General features: G+C 54.6%; 1 protein-coding gene across 11 annotated transcripts; it reads left to right on the top strand.

Moving 5' to 3' along the window:
• Positions 1–3,547: 3,547 nt before the first annotated feature.
• Positions 3,548–11,258, top strand: FBXW9 (F-box and WD repeat domain containing 9). 11 transcript variants are annotated; one of them, XM_045379901.3, is made up of 10 exons: positions 3,548–3,963; positions 5,193–5,332; positions 5,410–5,538; positions 8,369–8,481; positions 8,566–8,657; positions 10,071–10,219; positions 10,340–10,420; positions 10,553–10,642; positions 10,731–10,796; positions 10,878–11,258. In XM_045379901.3, the coding sequence occupies exons 1-10, from the start codon at positions 3,555–3,557 to the stop codon at positions 10,950–10,952; spliced, it is 1,344 nt and encodes a 447-aa protein (XP_045235836.1). In that variant the 5' UTR covers positions 3,548–3,554; the 3' UTR covers positions 10,953–11,258. The 11 variants fall into 11 exon arrangements, 10 of the variants coding, with proteins under 10 accessions (XP_045235836.1, XP_005588186.1, XP_073882139.1 ...); XM_005588129.5 differs by having other exon boundaries at positions 10,307–10,420; XR_012428440.1 differs by lacking the exon at positions 8,369–8,481.
• Positions 11,259–11,461: the final 203 nt, after the last annotated feature.

Genomic DNA, 11,461 nt, shown 5'->3' with positions numbered 1-11,461 from the left:
TTTCGTGGAAGGCTCAGCCCAGCCCCAGGCCTGAGGGATATTTATTTATTTATTTATTTATTTATTTATTTTTGAGACGGAGTCTCGCTCTGTCACCCAGGCTGGAGTGCAGTGGCCGGATCTCAGCTCACTGCAAGCTCCGCCTCCCGGGTTCACGCCATTCTCCTGCCTCAGCCTCCCGAGTAGCTGGGACTACAGGCGCCCGCCACCTCGCCCGGCTAAGTTTTTGTATTTTTAGTAGAGACGGAGTTTCACTGTGTTAGCCAGGATGGTCTCGATCTCCTGACCTCGTGATCCGCCCGTCTCGGCCTCCCAAAGTGCTGGGATTACAGGCTTGAGCCACCGCGCCCGGCCGGGAAATTTATTAATATTAGTTACAATTACTCAGGAAAATGAGAAGTAGTTCCAGCTGTGGGGGGGGGGAAACCACAATCTTCAGAATAAAATATATTTTTTTGAGACCGGGTCTTGCTCTGTCACCCAGGCTGGAGTGCAGTGGCTCAAGCAATCCTCCCACCTCAGCCACCCAAGTAGCTGGGACCACAGGCGCATGCCACCATGCTGGCTAATCTTTGTATTTTTTGTAGAGGTGGTTTTCGCTATGTTGCGAAGGCTGGTCTTGAACTCCTGGGCTCAAGCTACCCACCTGCTTTAGCCTCCCAAAGTGCTGGGATTACAGATGTGGGCCACCACCCCCAGCCAGAATAAAATCTTACTGCAACCTTGTTGTGGCCCGAAGATCAACGTGAGAAAATTAAAAAATACACACATCCAATATTCAACAAATAAGGCCGGCATTCTAGTGAGAGGACAGACTATAAAAAGTGGAACTGGCCGGACGCGGTGGCGTACACCTGTAATCCCAGCACTTTGGGAGGCAGAGGCGGGCAGATCACGAGGTCAGGAGATCGAGACCATCCTGGGTAACACAGTGAAACTCCGTCTCTACTAAAAAATACAAAAAAATTAGCCGGGCGTGATGGTGGGTGCCTGTAGTCCCAGCTATTCCGGAGGCTGAGGCAGGAGAATGGCGTGAACCCGGGAGGCGGAGCTTGCAGTGAGCGGAGATCTCACCACTGCACTTCAGCCTGGGCAACAGAGGGAGACTCCGTCTCAAAAAAAAAAATAAAAAGAAGTGGAACTGTGCTAAGTCCTATAGAGAAAAACAGAAAGGCAGAGAATGATGGGGGAAACGGTTAAAATCTTATGTAGGGTGACCTGGAAAGGCCACACAGATGATGTTTGAACAGAGCCACGTAGAGAAGAGTGTCAAGTAGAGGAAACAGCAAGGACTGCTCAGATGATCTATGTGGATTGGTTAGCTGCCTGACCTTGAGCAGCTGAGATTACAGGTGCCTGCCACCACGCCCGGCCAATTCTTTGTAATTTTAGTAGAGATGGGGTTTCACCATGTTGGCCAGGATGGTCTTGACCTCCTGACCTCAGGTGATTCACCCACCTTGGCCTCTCGAAATGGTGGGATTACAGTCATGAGCCACCGCGCCCAGCCAACATGCTGTTTTAAAAAGTGTGGTCAGTTGTTTTAACAAGTGTGATGTTAGGCTGGGCACGGTGGCTCACGACTGTAATCCCAGCACTTCAGGAGGCCAAGGCGGGCGGATCACGAGGTCAGGAGTTGGAGACCAGCCTGGCCAACATGGTGAAACCCCGCGGGCACCTGTAATCCCAGGTACTTGGGAGGCTGAGGCAGGAGAATCGCTTGAACCCGGGAGGCGGGGTTGCAGCCAGCCGAGATCGTTCCACTGCACACCAGCCACAGCGACAGTGTGAGGCTTTGTCTCAAAAAAAAAAAAAGTGATGTTACTGTTGAAAGTAACTTTCTGCCGGGCGCAGTGGCTCACGCCTGTAATCTCAGCACTTTGCGAGACCGAGGTGGGCGGATCACGAGGTCAGGAGATTGAGACCATCCTGGCTAATACGGTGAAACCTGTCCCTGCTAAAAATACAAAAATTAGTTCGGCCGGGTGCGGTGGCTCACGCCTGTAATCCCAGCTCTCAGGGAGGCAGAGGTGGGAGGACAGCTTGAACCCAGGAGTTCGAGACCTGCCTGGGCAATATAGCGATACTGCGTTCTTCACAAAAACGAAGAAGAAAAAAAAAAGCGTAAAGATTAGTTCCACGTTGTGGCACACGCCTGTAGTCCCAGCTACTCGGCAGGCTGAGGGGCAGGAGAATCGCTTGAACCCGGGAGGCTGAGGTTGCGTGAGCCAAGATCGCGCCACTGCACTCCAGCCTGGGCGACAGAGTGAGACTCCATCTCAAAAAAAGAAAAAGGTAACTTTCCACTAGGCGCAGTCCTTCACGCCTGTAATCCTGGTACTTTGGGAGACCGAGTAGGGGGCGGATGACTTGAGCTCTGGAGTTCGAGACCAGCCTGGACAACGTAGTGAAACCCTGTCTTTACAAAAGTATACAAAGATTAGCCGGGTGTGGTGGTGCGCTCCTGTAGACCCAGCTACTTGGGGGGCCGAGGCAGAGGATCACTTGCGCCCAGGAGGCGGAGGTTGCAATGAGCCAAGCACTCCACTTGGAGGACTGCACTGCTGTCCTCCAAGGTTGAGTTGGGGAATGGGGTCCGGAGAGGTAGTTCTGAAGAAAAAAAAAAAAGTAATTTCACTGAGGCCTCTGCAGTGTAACTGCATATTTCTGGCTGTGGGAAAAGAGGCAAGAGTTCCAATCGCTACTCCTTAAACTTGGAAAGGGGCCTTTGGGTTTCTGAGCTCAGTGTCACATATAACAGATGCCTTCGATAAAGCAGTGTTTATTTTTTACAGAGCAGTATTTATGTCTCATTTAAAGAGACAGTGTCTCACTATGTTGCGCAGCCTGGAGTACAGTGGCGCAATCATGGCTCACTGCAGTCTCCTGGGACTCAAGGGATCCTAGCCCCTCACCTTCCTGAGTAGCTGGAACTACAGGCGCGCGCCACCCCGCCTGGCTTGAGTTTCGTTTTTAGCTAGTGTTGGCTGGCTCTCCGTATCGGCACGACAAGACATGCTAGTTTAAAAAGCGCAGAAACGGCCGGGCGCGGTGGCTCAAGCCTGTAATCCCAGCACTTTGGGAGGCCGAGACGGGCGGATCACAAGGTCAGGAGATCAAGACCATCCTGGCTAACACGGTGAAACTCCGTCTCTACTAAAAATACAAAAAAATTAGCCGGGCGTGGTAGCGGGCGCCTGTAGTCCCAGCTACTCGGGAGGCTGAGGCAGAATGGCGTGAACCCAGGAGGCGGAGCTTGTAGTGAGCCTAGATCGCGCCACTGCACTCCAGCCTGGGTGACAGAGCAAAGACTCCGTCTCAAAAAAAAAAAAAAAAAAAAAAAAAAAGCGCAGAAACAGGAACCTGTATTTTCCAGCCTACGGCCAACGCAGTTGCAGAAGATCCTGCAAGCCGCCGGTGTTCTGTACTAAGCCAGTGTCTCACTTCGCTCGCTCGCTTCCGGTGGGCGCAGAAACGTCATCAGACAGCGCCGGAAGTGCCCTCGCGCTGCCTAGGAGACAAGACGCGAGACCGGCAGCGCCCACCCGGTCGCCATGGAGCTTCCCCTAGGGCAGTGCCATGATTCCCGCTCCTGGGACGATGACTCGGACCCAGAGTCAGAGACAGACCCAGACGCGCAGGCCGAGGCCTACGTGGCCCGCGTTCTCAGTCCGCCAAAATCCGGGCTGGCGTTCCCGCGTCCCTCGCAGCTATCCACGCCCGCCGCGTCCCCGAGCGCTTCGGAGCCTCGGGCCGCGTCCAAGGTTTCGGCCGTAAGTGAGCCAGGCCTTCTGAGCCTTCCCCCGGAGCTGCTGCTCGAGATCTGCTCCTACCTGGACGCCCGCCTCGTGCTCCACGTCCTGTCGCGCGTGTGCCACGCGCTGCGCGATCTCGTGTATGACCGTGTCACCTGGAGGCTACGCGCGCTACGCCGCGTACGCGCGCCCTACCCAGTGGTGGAAGGTGCGCGCACCCAGGGACTGGGGGCTCCCAGGTCAGGCTTGGGGCGGGGAAGAGGTGCATGGGGTGTTCTGGACACAGCCTCTGGAGCAGGCTTCGTGGCTGTCCTGGCTCAGGCTGGAGGCTGAGGTAGTTACTGGTGGTGCCGAAGCCCCTGAGGACCTCTGGGTGGACCACGAGGCAGTCAGGCACTTGGCTTCCTGAGACTGTGGTCCCTGGACGACTCAGGATCCAAATATCCTCAGGCTTGGGGTCTTGTGGTACTAAGCCCCTGACTCCTGACTGGGGATTAACACAGGGACTTGAAGCCTTAGGCTCTGGAGTTTATGCTAGGGCTCAAAGTGAGCCTAAGGATCCTCAGGTTCTGAGTCCAGCTTACAAGCTGAGACAGCACCTGTTGATGTCAAAACTTCTGAGCCCTAGAGCCTTGACCCAGTTAGGGGTGAGACAGTGGCTCTTGGCCCTGAGTTGATTGGTTCCTGAGGGAGAACAGCTTGTGACCTTTGAATCGATATTGTTGATCCTGATACAGCTGGAAATTCAGGCCCTTAAGCCAAGATGTATTACAGCTTGGGTGTTTGATATCCTTAACCTGGAAGCTTTGATTCTGCTTCCAGGTCAAGGTAATCAAACACTCAACCTTAGAGAGGAATCAGGATCACTCCGGGATCAGTGATTCTCAAGGTGTTGCCATTCAACCCCCTAGGTCAGACTCTCCCAAACAGCTTAATAAACATAGATGCTTGGACCCTGTCCATACCACTGAATCTGCATCTGGGGTTTGCATTCTGCATATTGACAAGGCTCCCTAGTTTCCAGATACTCTTTGAGGAACAGCCCCCTTGGTCCGGTTCAGATGGCTGAGGCAGGAAGGGTTAGTCATGAGGCCCCAGCTTCTATGCTGAGCCTGAGGTCAGACCTCAACATCCTGAGACCGCTGTCCCCTGAGTTTGGGTTGGGGGATGGGGCCTGGAGAGGTAGTTCTGAGACCCCAGTTCCCAATTTCTGGAAATTGGAGTGAGTAGTAGTCCTAGACCTGCCTGGGAAATGGGCAGGCAGTTGGCCCCAAGACCTGAGCCTGGGTTGGCTTGGGGCGGGAGTAGGGATCTCCATGGGGTTCTGTCCAAGTCTGGTGTAGGGTGGGTTGCCTGGAAGCCAGGGTTGGGCTTGGCCAGCTGGCGTGGGTGCTAGGGTCCCTGCCCACCGGGCACCCTACTCGTGGTAACCCACAGAGAAGAACTTTGACTGGCCGGCAGCCTGCATTGCGCTGGAGGAGCACCTGTCCCGCTGGGCAGAGGATGGGCGCCGGGCCGAATACTTCTGCTTGGCCGATGGGCACCTGGCTGCCGTTGACTCAGTGCTGCTGCTCCAGGTGAGACGGGGTCTGTGGGGGGCCAGGCAGGGGTGGGCCAGGGTGGCCCTGACAACATCACCTTGCTCCCTTTCCAGGGTGGGTCACTCTGTCTGTCGGGCTCCCGAGATCGCACTGTCAACTTGTGGGACCTGCGGCAGCTGGGGACGGAGCCCAGCCAGGTTCTGGTCAAGACCTTGGGTACTAAGCGGAATAGTACCCACGAGGTGAGGGGTCAGGTGGGGATAGGAGGTGTGAGGCCTGAGTACGGTATCTTGGTTAAGGCCCCAGGTTTTGGTACAGGATCACACAGATTTGAATCTGACTTTTCTATCCTTGGTGTGACTTTGGGTGAGATCTGTGTCTTCTCCGTGCCTCAGTTTCTACTTCTGTCCAGTGGGTGATTAGCATGAGGATGAAGGAGATGCATTATGCATTAATGTGGACATACATTAAGCTCAGTCTTTTTTTTTTTTTTTTTTTGAGATGGAGTCCTGCTTTGTCACCCAGGCTGGAGTGCAGTGGTATGATCTCAGCTCACTGCAACCTCTGCCTCCCGGGTTCAAGCGATTCTCCTGCCTCAGCCTCCCAAGTAGCTGAGACTACAGGTGCATGCCACCACACCTGGCTAATTTTTTTTTTTTTTTTTGAGATGGAGTCTCACTTTGTTGCTAGGCTGGAGTGTGGTGGTGCGATCTTGGCTCACTGAAACCTCCGCCTCCCAGGTTCAAGCAATTCTCTTGCCTCAGCCTCCTGAGTAGCTGGGACTACAGGTGCCCCGCCATCATGCCCAGCTAATGTTTGTATTTTTAGTAGAGACGGGGTTTCACCATGTTGGCCAGGATGTTCTCCATCTCCAGACCTCGTGATCTGCCTGCCTCAGCCTCCCAAAGTGCTGGGATTACAGGCATGAGCCACCCGGCCTTTATTTATATAGTTTTTGAGAGAATCTCGCTCTGTCACCCAAGATGGAGTGCAATGGCATGATCTCGGCCCACTGTAACCTCTGCCTCCGGGGTTCAAGTGATTCTCCTGCCTCAGCCTCCCAAGTAGCTGGGATTACAGGTGCCTGCCACCATGCCCAGCTAATTTTTTTTAATGGAATCTCACTCTGTTGCTCAGGCTGTAGTGCAGTGGCACAATCTCAGCTTACTGCAACCTCGCCTCCTGAGCAGCTGGAATTATAGGCATGTGCCACCATGCCCAGCTAATTTTTTGTATGTGTGTGTATATATATATATATGTGTGTGTATATATATATATTTTTTTTAATCTTTAGTAGACACAAGGTTTCGCCATGTTGGCCAGGCTGGTCTCAAACTCCTGGCCTCAAGTTATCTGCCTGCCTTAGCCTCCCAAAGTGCTAGGATTACAGGCATGAGCCACGGTGCCCGGCCAAGCTCAGGCTCTGACACACAGTAGGTGCTCAATAGATGTCAGGTACACCTTGAGAGGCCCAGTGCAGAGCAGTTATGAGACTGCCCTTAGAGATCAGCCGACTCTGAGCATGACTGTCATCTCGTGAGAAGTGACTGTGGAGGAGCATCTCTACCAGTCGCTAAGGTGGTCAGGCCGGTGGCTGAGAGCTCGGGCTTGGGGCCAGGTTGCTGGGTTCAAATTCACACTGTGCTGCTTCCTGGCTGTGTGACCTTGAGTGAGAAACTCAACCTCTCTGGGGCCCAGTTTCCCCATTTGTAAACTGAGATACATGATAGTGCCCTCCTCTGTGGGACTGGTGGGCAGTAAGTCAGCATCCACCACCCTGTGCGTATTAGCTCCTGAGGCAAGGGATGTTTTCTGCCCAATTTGCTGATGAATGAACTGAGGGAGGTGATACGGTTTGCCAGGTCACAAAGTAGAGGCCATACTCTTAATCACTTGTCATGGGGCTTCAAACCACCACTGGTGCTGAGTCTCTGCAAAACTTGACTTAGAAATGTTATTGGGCCAGGGTGCAGTTAGTTGCTCAGGCCTGTAATCCTAACACTTCGGGAGGCTGAGGCAGGAGGACTGCTTGAACCCAGGAGTTTGAGACCAGCCTGGGCAACATGGGAGACTCTGACTCTACAAAAAATACCAAAAAATTATCCGGGTGTGGTGGCCGGCACCTGTAGTCCCAGCTACTCAGGAGGCTGAGGCAGGAGAACGGCGTGACCCTGGGAGGCAGAGCTTGCTGTGAGCCAGGATCACGTCACTGCACTCCAGCCTGGGAGACAGAGCAAGACTCTGTCTCAAAAAAAAAAAAAAAAAAAAAAATTAGCAGAGCATAGTGGCATGCACCTGTAGTTCCAGCTCTTTGGGAAGCTGTGGTACAAGGATCACTTGAGCCTGGGAGGTGGAGGCTGCAGTGAGCCATGATCGCACCACTGCATTCGTGCCTGGGTGACAGAGCAAGACATCATCTCAAAAAAAAAAAAAAAAGTGTTTCTGTGCCAGGCACAGTGGCTCACACCTGTAATCCCAGCACTTTGGGAGGCTGAGGCGGGTGGATCACCTGAGGTTGGGAGTTTGAGACCAGCCTGGCCAACATGGTGAAACCCCGACTCTACTAATAATACAAAAATTAGCCGGGCGTGGTGGCACAAGCATGTAATCCCAGCTACTAGGGAGGCTAAGGCGGGAGAATCACTTAAACCCGGAAGGCGGAGGTTGCAGTGAGCCAAGATCAAGCCACTGCACTCCAGCCTGGATGACAAGAGTGAAATTCCGTCCCTCCCAAAAAAAAAAATGTTTCTGGGTGGGGTGTGAAGTCAGGCTGACCTATGGACACAAACTTTAATCTGTAATCAACTGGAACTTGCTCTGGGTTCTTGCTCTGGGTTCCTTCCTCTGACCCTTGATTTTGTCGTCTGTGCAATGGGGATGATCACCTGGAGCCAAAGTTGGGTATTGTACTTACTGCAGCATCTATCACAGTGGGCATTGGGGAGGAAGAGCTGTGTGGCTTTGGGTGAGTCTCTTGACCTCTCTGAGCCTTACCTGCAAAAACACAACAATCCCAGTCTGGGACCCCCCATGGGCTGTGGCAGGTGTGTGACTGCTGCTCCCATCCCACAGGGCTGGGTGTGGTCACTGGCAGCGCAGGACCACCGCGTGTGCTCTGGCTCCTGGGACAGCACAGTGAAGCTCTGGGACCTGGCAGCAGATGGGCAGCAGTTCGGCGAGATAAAGTGTGAGGGGGTCTGGGCAGGGGATCTGGGGGGATAGGACCCTGCCGGGCCACAGCCAAAGCCCTGTGGTCTGTGTGTCCCCAGGACCAGCTCAGCCGTGCTGTGCCTCTCCTACCTGTCTGACGTCCTGGTGACTGGCACCTATGACAAGAAGGTGGCCATCTATGACCCCAGAGGTGGGCCAAGAATCCTGGGGCCCAGGTTGGGAGATGTCATGTTGGGGAAGGAGACAATGGGGCTTCACAGCCTGGCTGGGGTCATAGTCACATAACCACATACTCACCACTCGGAGTGGCCGTGCTGTGCTGGTACAATATAGGCAACTTGGGCAGCGGGTGCAGATGAAGTTTGGGCAGCCCTGGGGGCCGGTTAGAATCCTGGCTGTCCCACTTCCTACCTGTGTGACCCCCAGACAAGCTTGAAGCTCGGTTTCCCCATCTGTGAAATCCAGATAATAATACCACGCCAGCCCCATGGGTTAATGGGGGAAGATGATAATAGTAACAGTGGTAGATTAAGTACATTTTTTTATGCTGGGTGTGGTGGTGCCCACCTATAGTCCCAGCGACTCCGCAGGCTGAGGCAGGAGGATTGCTTCAGCCTAGGAATTTGAGTTCAACCTGGGCAACATAGTGAGACCCCCATATCTAAATGAAAAGTAATTAAAAATATATAAATAAATTCATTTACATAAGCACCTAGAAGGAACACTGCCTGGAACATAAGTATTTTCTGTTATTTATCCATTCATTTTTTTTTTTCTTTTCTTTTTTTTTTTTTTGAGATGGAGTCTCACTGTTACCCAGGCTGGAGTGCAGTGGCGCGATCTCAGCTCACCGCAACCTCCACCTCCTGGGTTCAAGCGACTCTCCTTCCTCAGCCTCCCGAGTAGCTGGGATTACAGGAGACTGCCACCATGCCTGGCTAATTTTTGAAATTTTAGTAGAGACGAGGTTTCACCATGTTGGCCAGGCTGGTCATGAACTCCTGACCTCAGGTGATCCACCCACCTTGGCTTCCCAAAGTACAGGGATTACAGGCGTGAGCCACTGCGCCTGGCCATTTTTCTTTTTTTTTCAAATAGAGACGGGGTCTTGCCACGTTTCCCAGGCTGATCTTGAACTCCTGAGCTCAGGTGATCTGCCCGTATCAGCCTCCCAAAGTTCCGAGATTACAGGTGTGACCCACTGTGCCCGGCCTATTTATTCATTCTTCGTTAATTGAAGGGCCAGTGTACCTTGTCCAGGCAGAGCTGGAGCAGGGCTGCGGGATAGAGGCATGTTTCATGGCAACCTGAGGGTGGATGCAAAACTGAGACCCCCTTGGTCAGCTCTGTGCTAAGAACAATAGATGGGATCGGAGGAGGGATATGGGATGGGGACCGGGATGGGCAGAAGCCTGGGGCTCCTGTGGAGGCCTGGGTTTAGCTGAGGTGGGAGAGGAGAGAGGGGTCACTCTGTGGGGTAGGGGAATGAGCAGATCGAGGGTTTTGCCGGACAGGATGGAGACACGGGATGCTCCCATGGGCTGGGAGAGGGGGCCTTCAAGGGGCTCTGATATCCCTCCTCCCCGGCCCATCACCCATGAAGCCAGCCCAGCCCTGTTGAAGTGCCAGCAACTACACTCCAGACCCGTGCTGGCCCTGATGGCGGATGACCAGCACATCATCTCAGGCAGCGAGGACCGCACCCTGGTAGTGGTTGACCGCCGAGCCAACAGAGTCCTGCAGCGTCTGCAGGTGGGCCCTCCCCAGGGGCCTGGAGAGATGGGGACTGTCGCAGGCCCAGCATGGCCTGAGCTGTCCTGTCCCTTGTCCCTCTCATAGCTGGACTCTTACCTGCTCTGCATGTCCTACCAGGAACCCCAGCTCTGGGCTGGTGACAACCACGGCCTGCTGCACGTCTTCGTCAACCGCAACGGCTGCTTACAGCTTATCCGGGTCTGCTGGAGCTCCTGCCCCTGCCTGTTCCTCCCCCTGGGCCTCCTTCCTACCCCTGAGCCCCTGGTGGTGTGGGGGAGGGTGGGCCTTGGGAGAGCCTCGCCTGAGTGTTTCCTGATCCCCTTCCCGCAGTCCTTTGACGTGGGCCACAGCTTTCCCATCACTGGGATCCAGTACTCAGTGGGAGCCTTGTACACCACATCCACTGACAGGTCTATCCGGGTGAGGCTCCTGCCCAGTCCCTGCCCCTCCCCCACCTCCCATCAGCCAGGGGCATACCTCTTGACCTTGGCCCATTGCCCCTCACCAGGTGCACGTGCCCACAGACCCACCAAGGACCATCTGCACCCGAAAGTACGACAGTACGCTCAATAGGGTAAGGTCCTGCCCCATGTGCCCTGCCCAGCTGGCCAGAGCGCCATCGTCCCTGACTCCTCATGTCCTTCCCCGGTCCCAGGTCTGTGCTGAGGGCAACCTCGTGGTGGCCGGCTCTGGGGACGTGTCGCTAGAGGTCTGGAGGCTGCCGGCCTGAGCAGGTGGATGTGGATGTGGATACTGCCTACCGGAGGCTGGGCTTCCTCCTCTGTTCTTAGGGGACCATCCCCAATGTTGGTGCTGCCTCCGCCCCCGCCCCGCAGGCCTAGGGCACAAGGAGTCCTGGCCACGTTCGGGTGAGGGTCCTGGCCTGGGCCCTATGCCTGGGGGAAGGGTGAAGTTGGGGTTCAGGCCCACCCAGGGGGCCGCGCCCCGCTCTTGGGCCCTGGTTTTGTTATGATTTGGATGCCCTGCTCTCAGGTGAGAGCAAAGGAGAAATAAACCTGACATGTTGGTGCTTGGGCCTGAAGTGTGAGTGTGGTTAGCCTGCTGGGGCTCTGCCTGCGCCTGCTTGGGGTTGGGGGACTGCGGGCCTTCGTGGGAGTGACTGGGAGAGATAGCAAGTCTGGGCTGGGGGGTGCGTGTCAGCTGTTGCTGTGTGTTTATTTGAAGAGGGAGATTCCTGGGGATCATGGTCACCTGGGTCTATGATGTCACTTGTGTGTG

Source organism: Macaca fascicularis, chromosome 19, assembly GCF_037993035.2.
Source record: "Macaca fascicularis isolate 582-1 chromosome 19, T2T-MFA8v1.1".
Taxonomy (NCBI): domain Eukaryota; kingdom Metazoa; phylum Chordata; class Mammalia; order Primates; family Cercopithecidae; genus Macaca; species Macaca fascicularis.
Note: the sequence above shows the minus strand (reverse complement) of the source record. Positions and strands in the feature narration are given on the sequence as shown.

What these genes read in the sequence shown, in the direction of transcription:
- FBXW9 (XM_005588129.5), top strand. Translation starts at nt 3,555, where the DNA reads ATGGAGCTTCCCCTAGGGCAGTGCCATGATTCCCGCTCCTGGGACGAT. An exon ending in GCTGCTTACAGCTTATCCGG is followed by an intron (nt 10,421 to 10,552) that starts GTCTGCTGGAGC and finishes CCCTTCCCGCAG; the next exon opens with TCCTTTGACGTGGGCCACAG. An exon ending in CCACTGACAGGTCTATCCGG is followed by an intron (nt 10,643 to 10,730) that starts GTGAGGCTCCTG and finishes GCCCCTCACCAG; the next exon opens with GTGCACGTGCCCACAGACCC.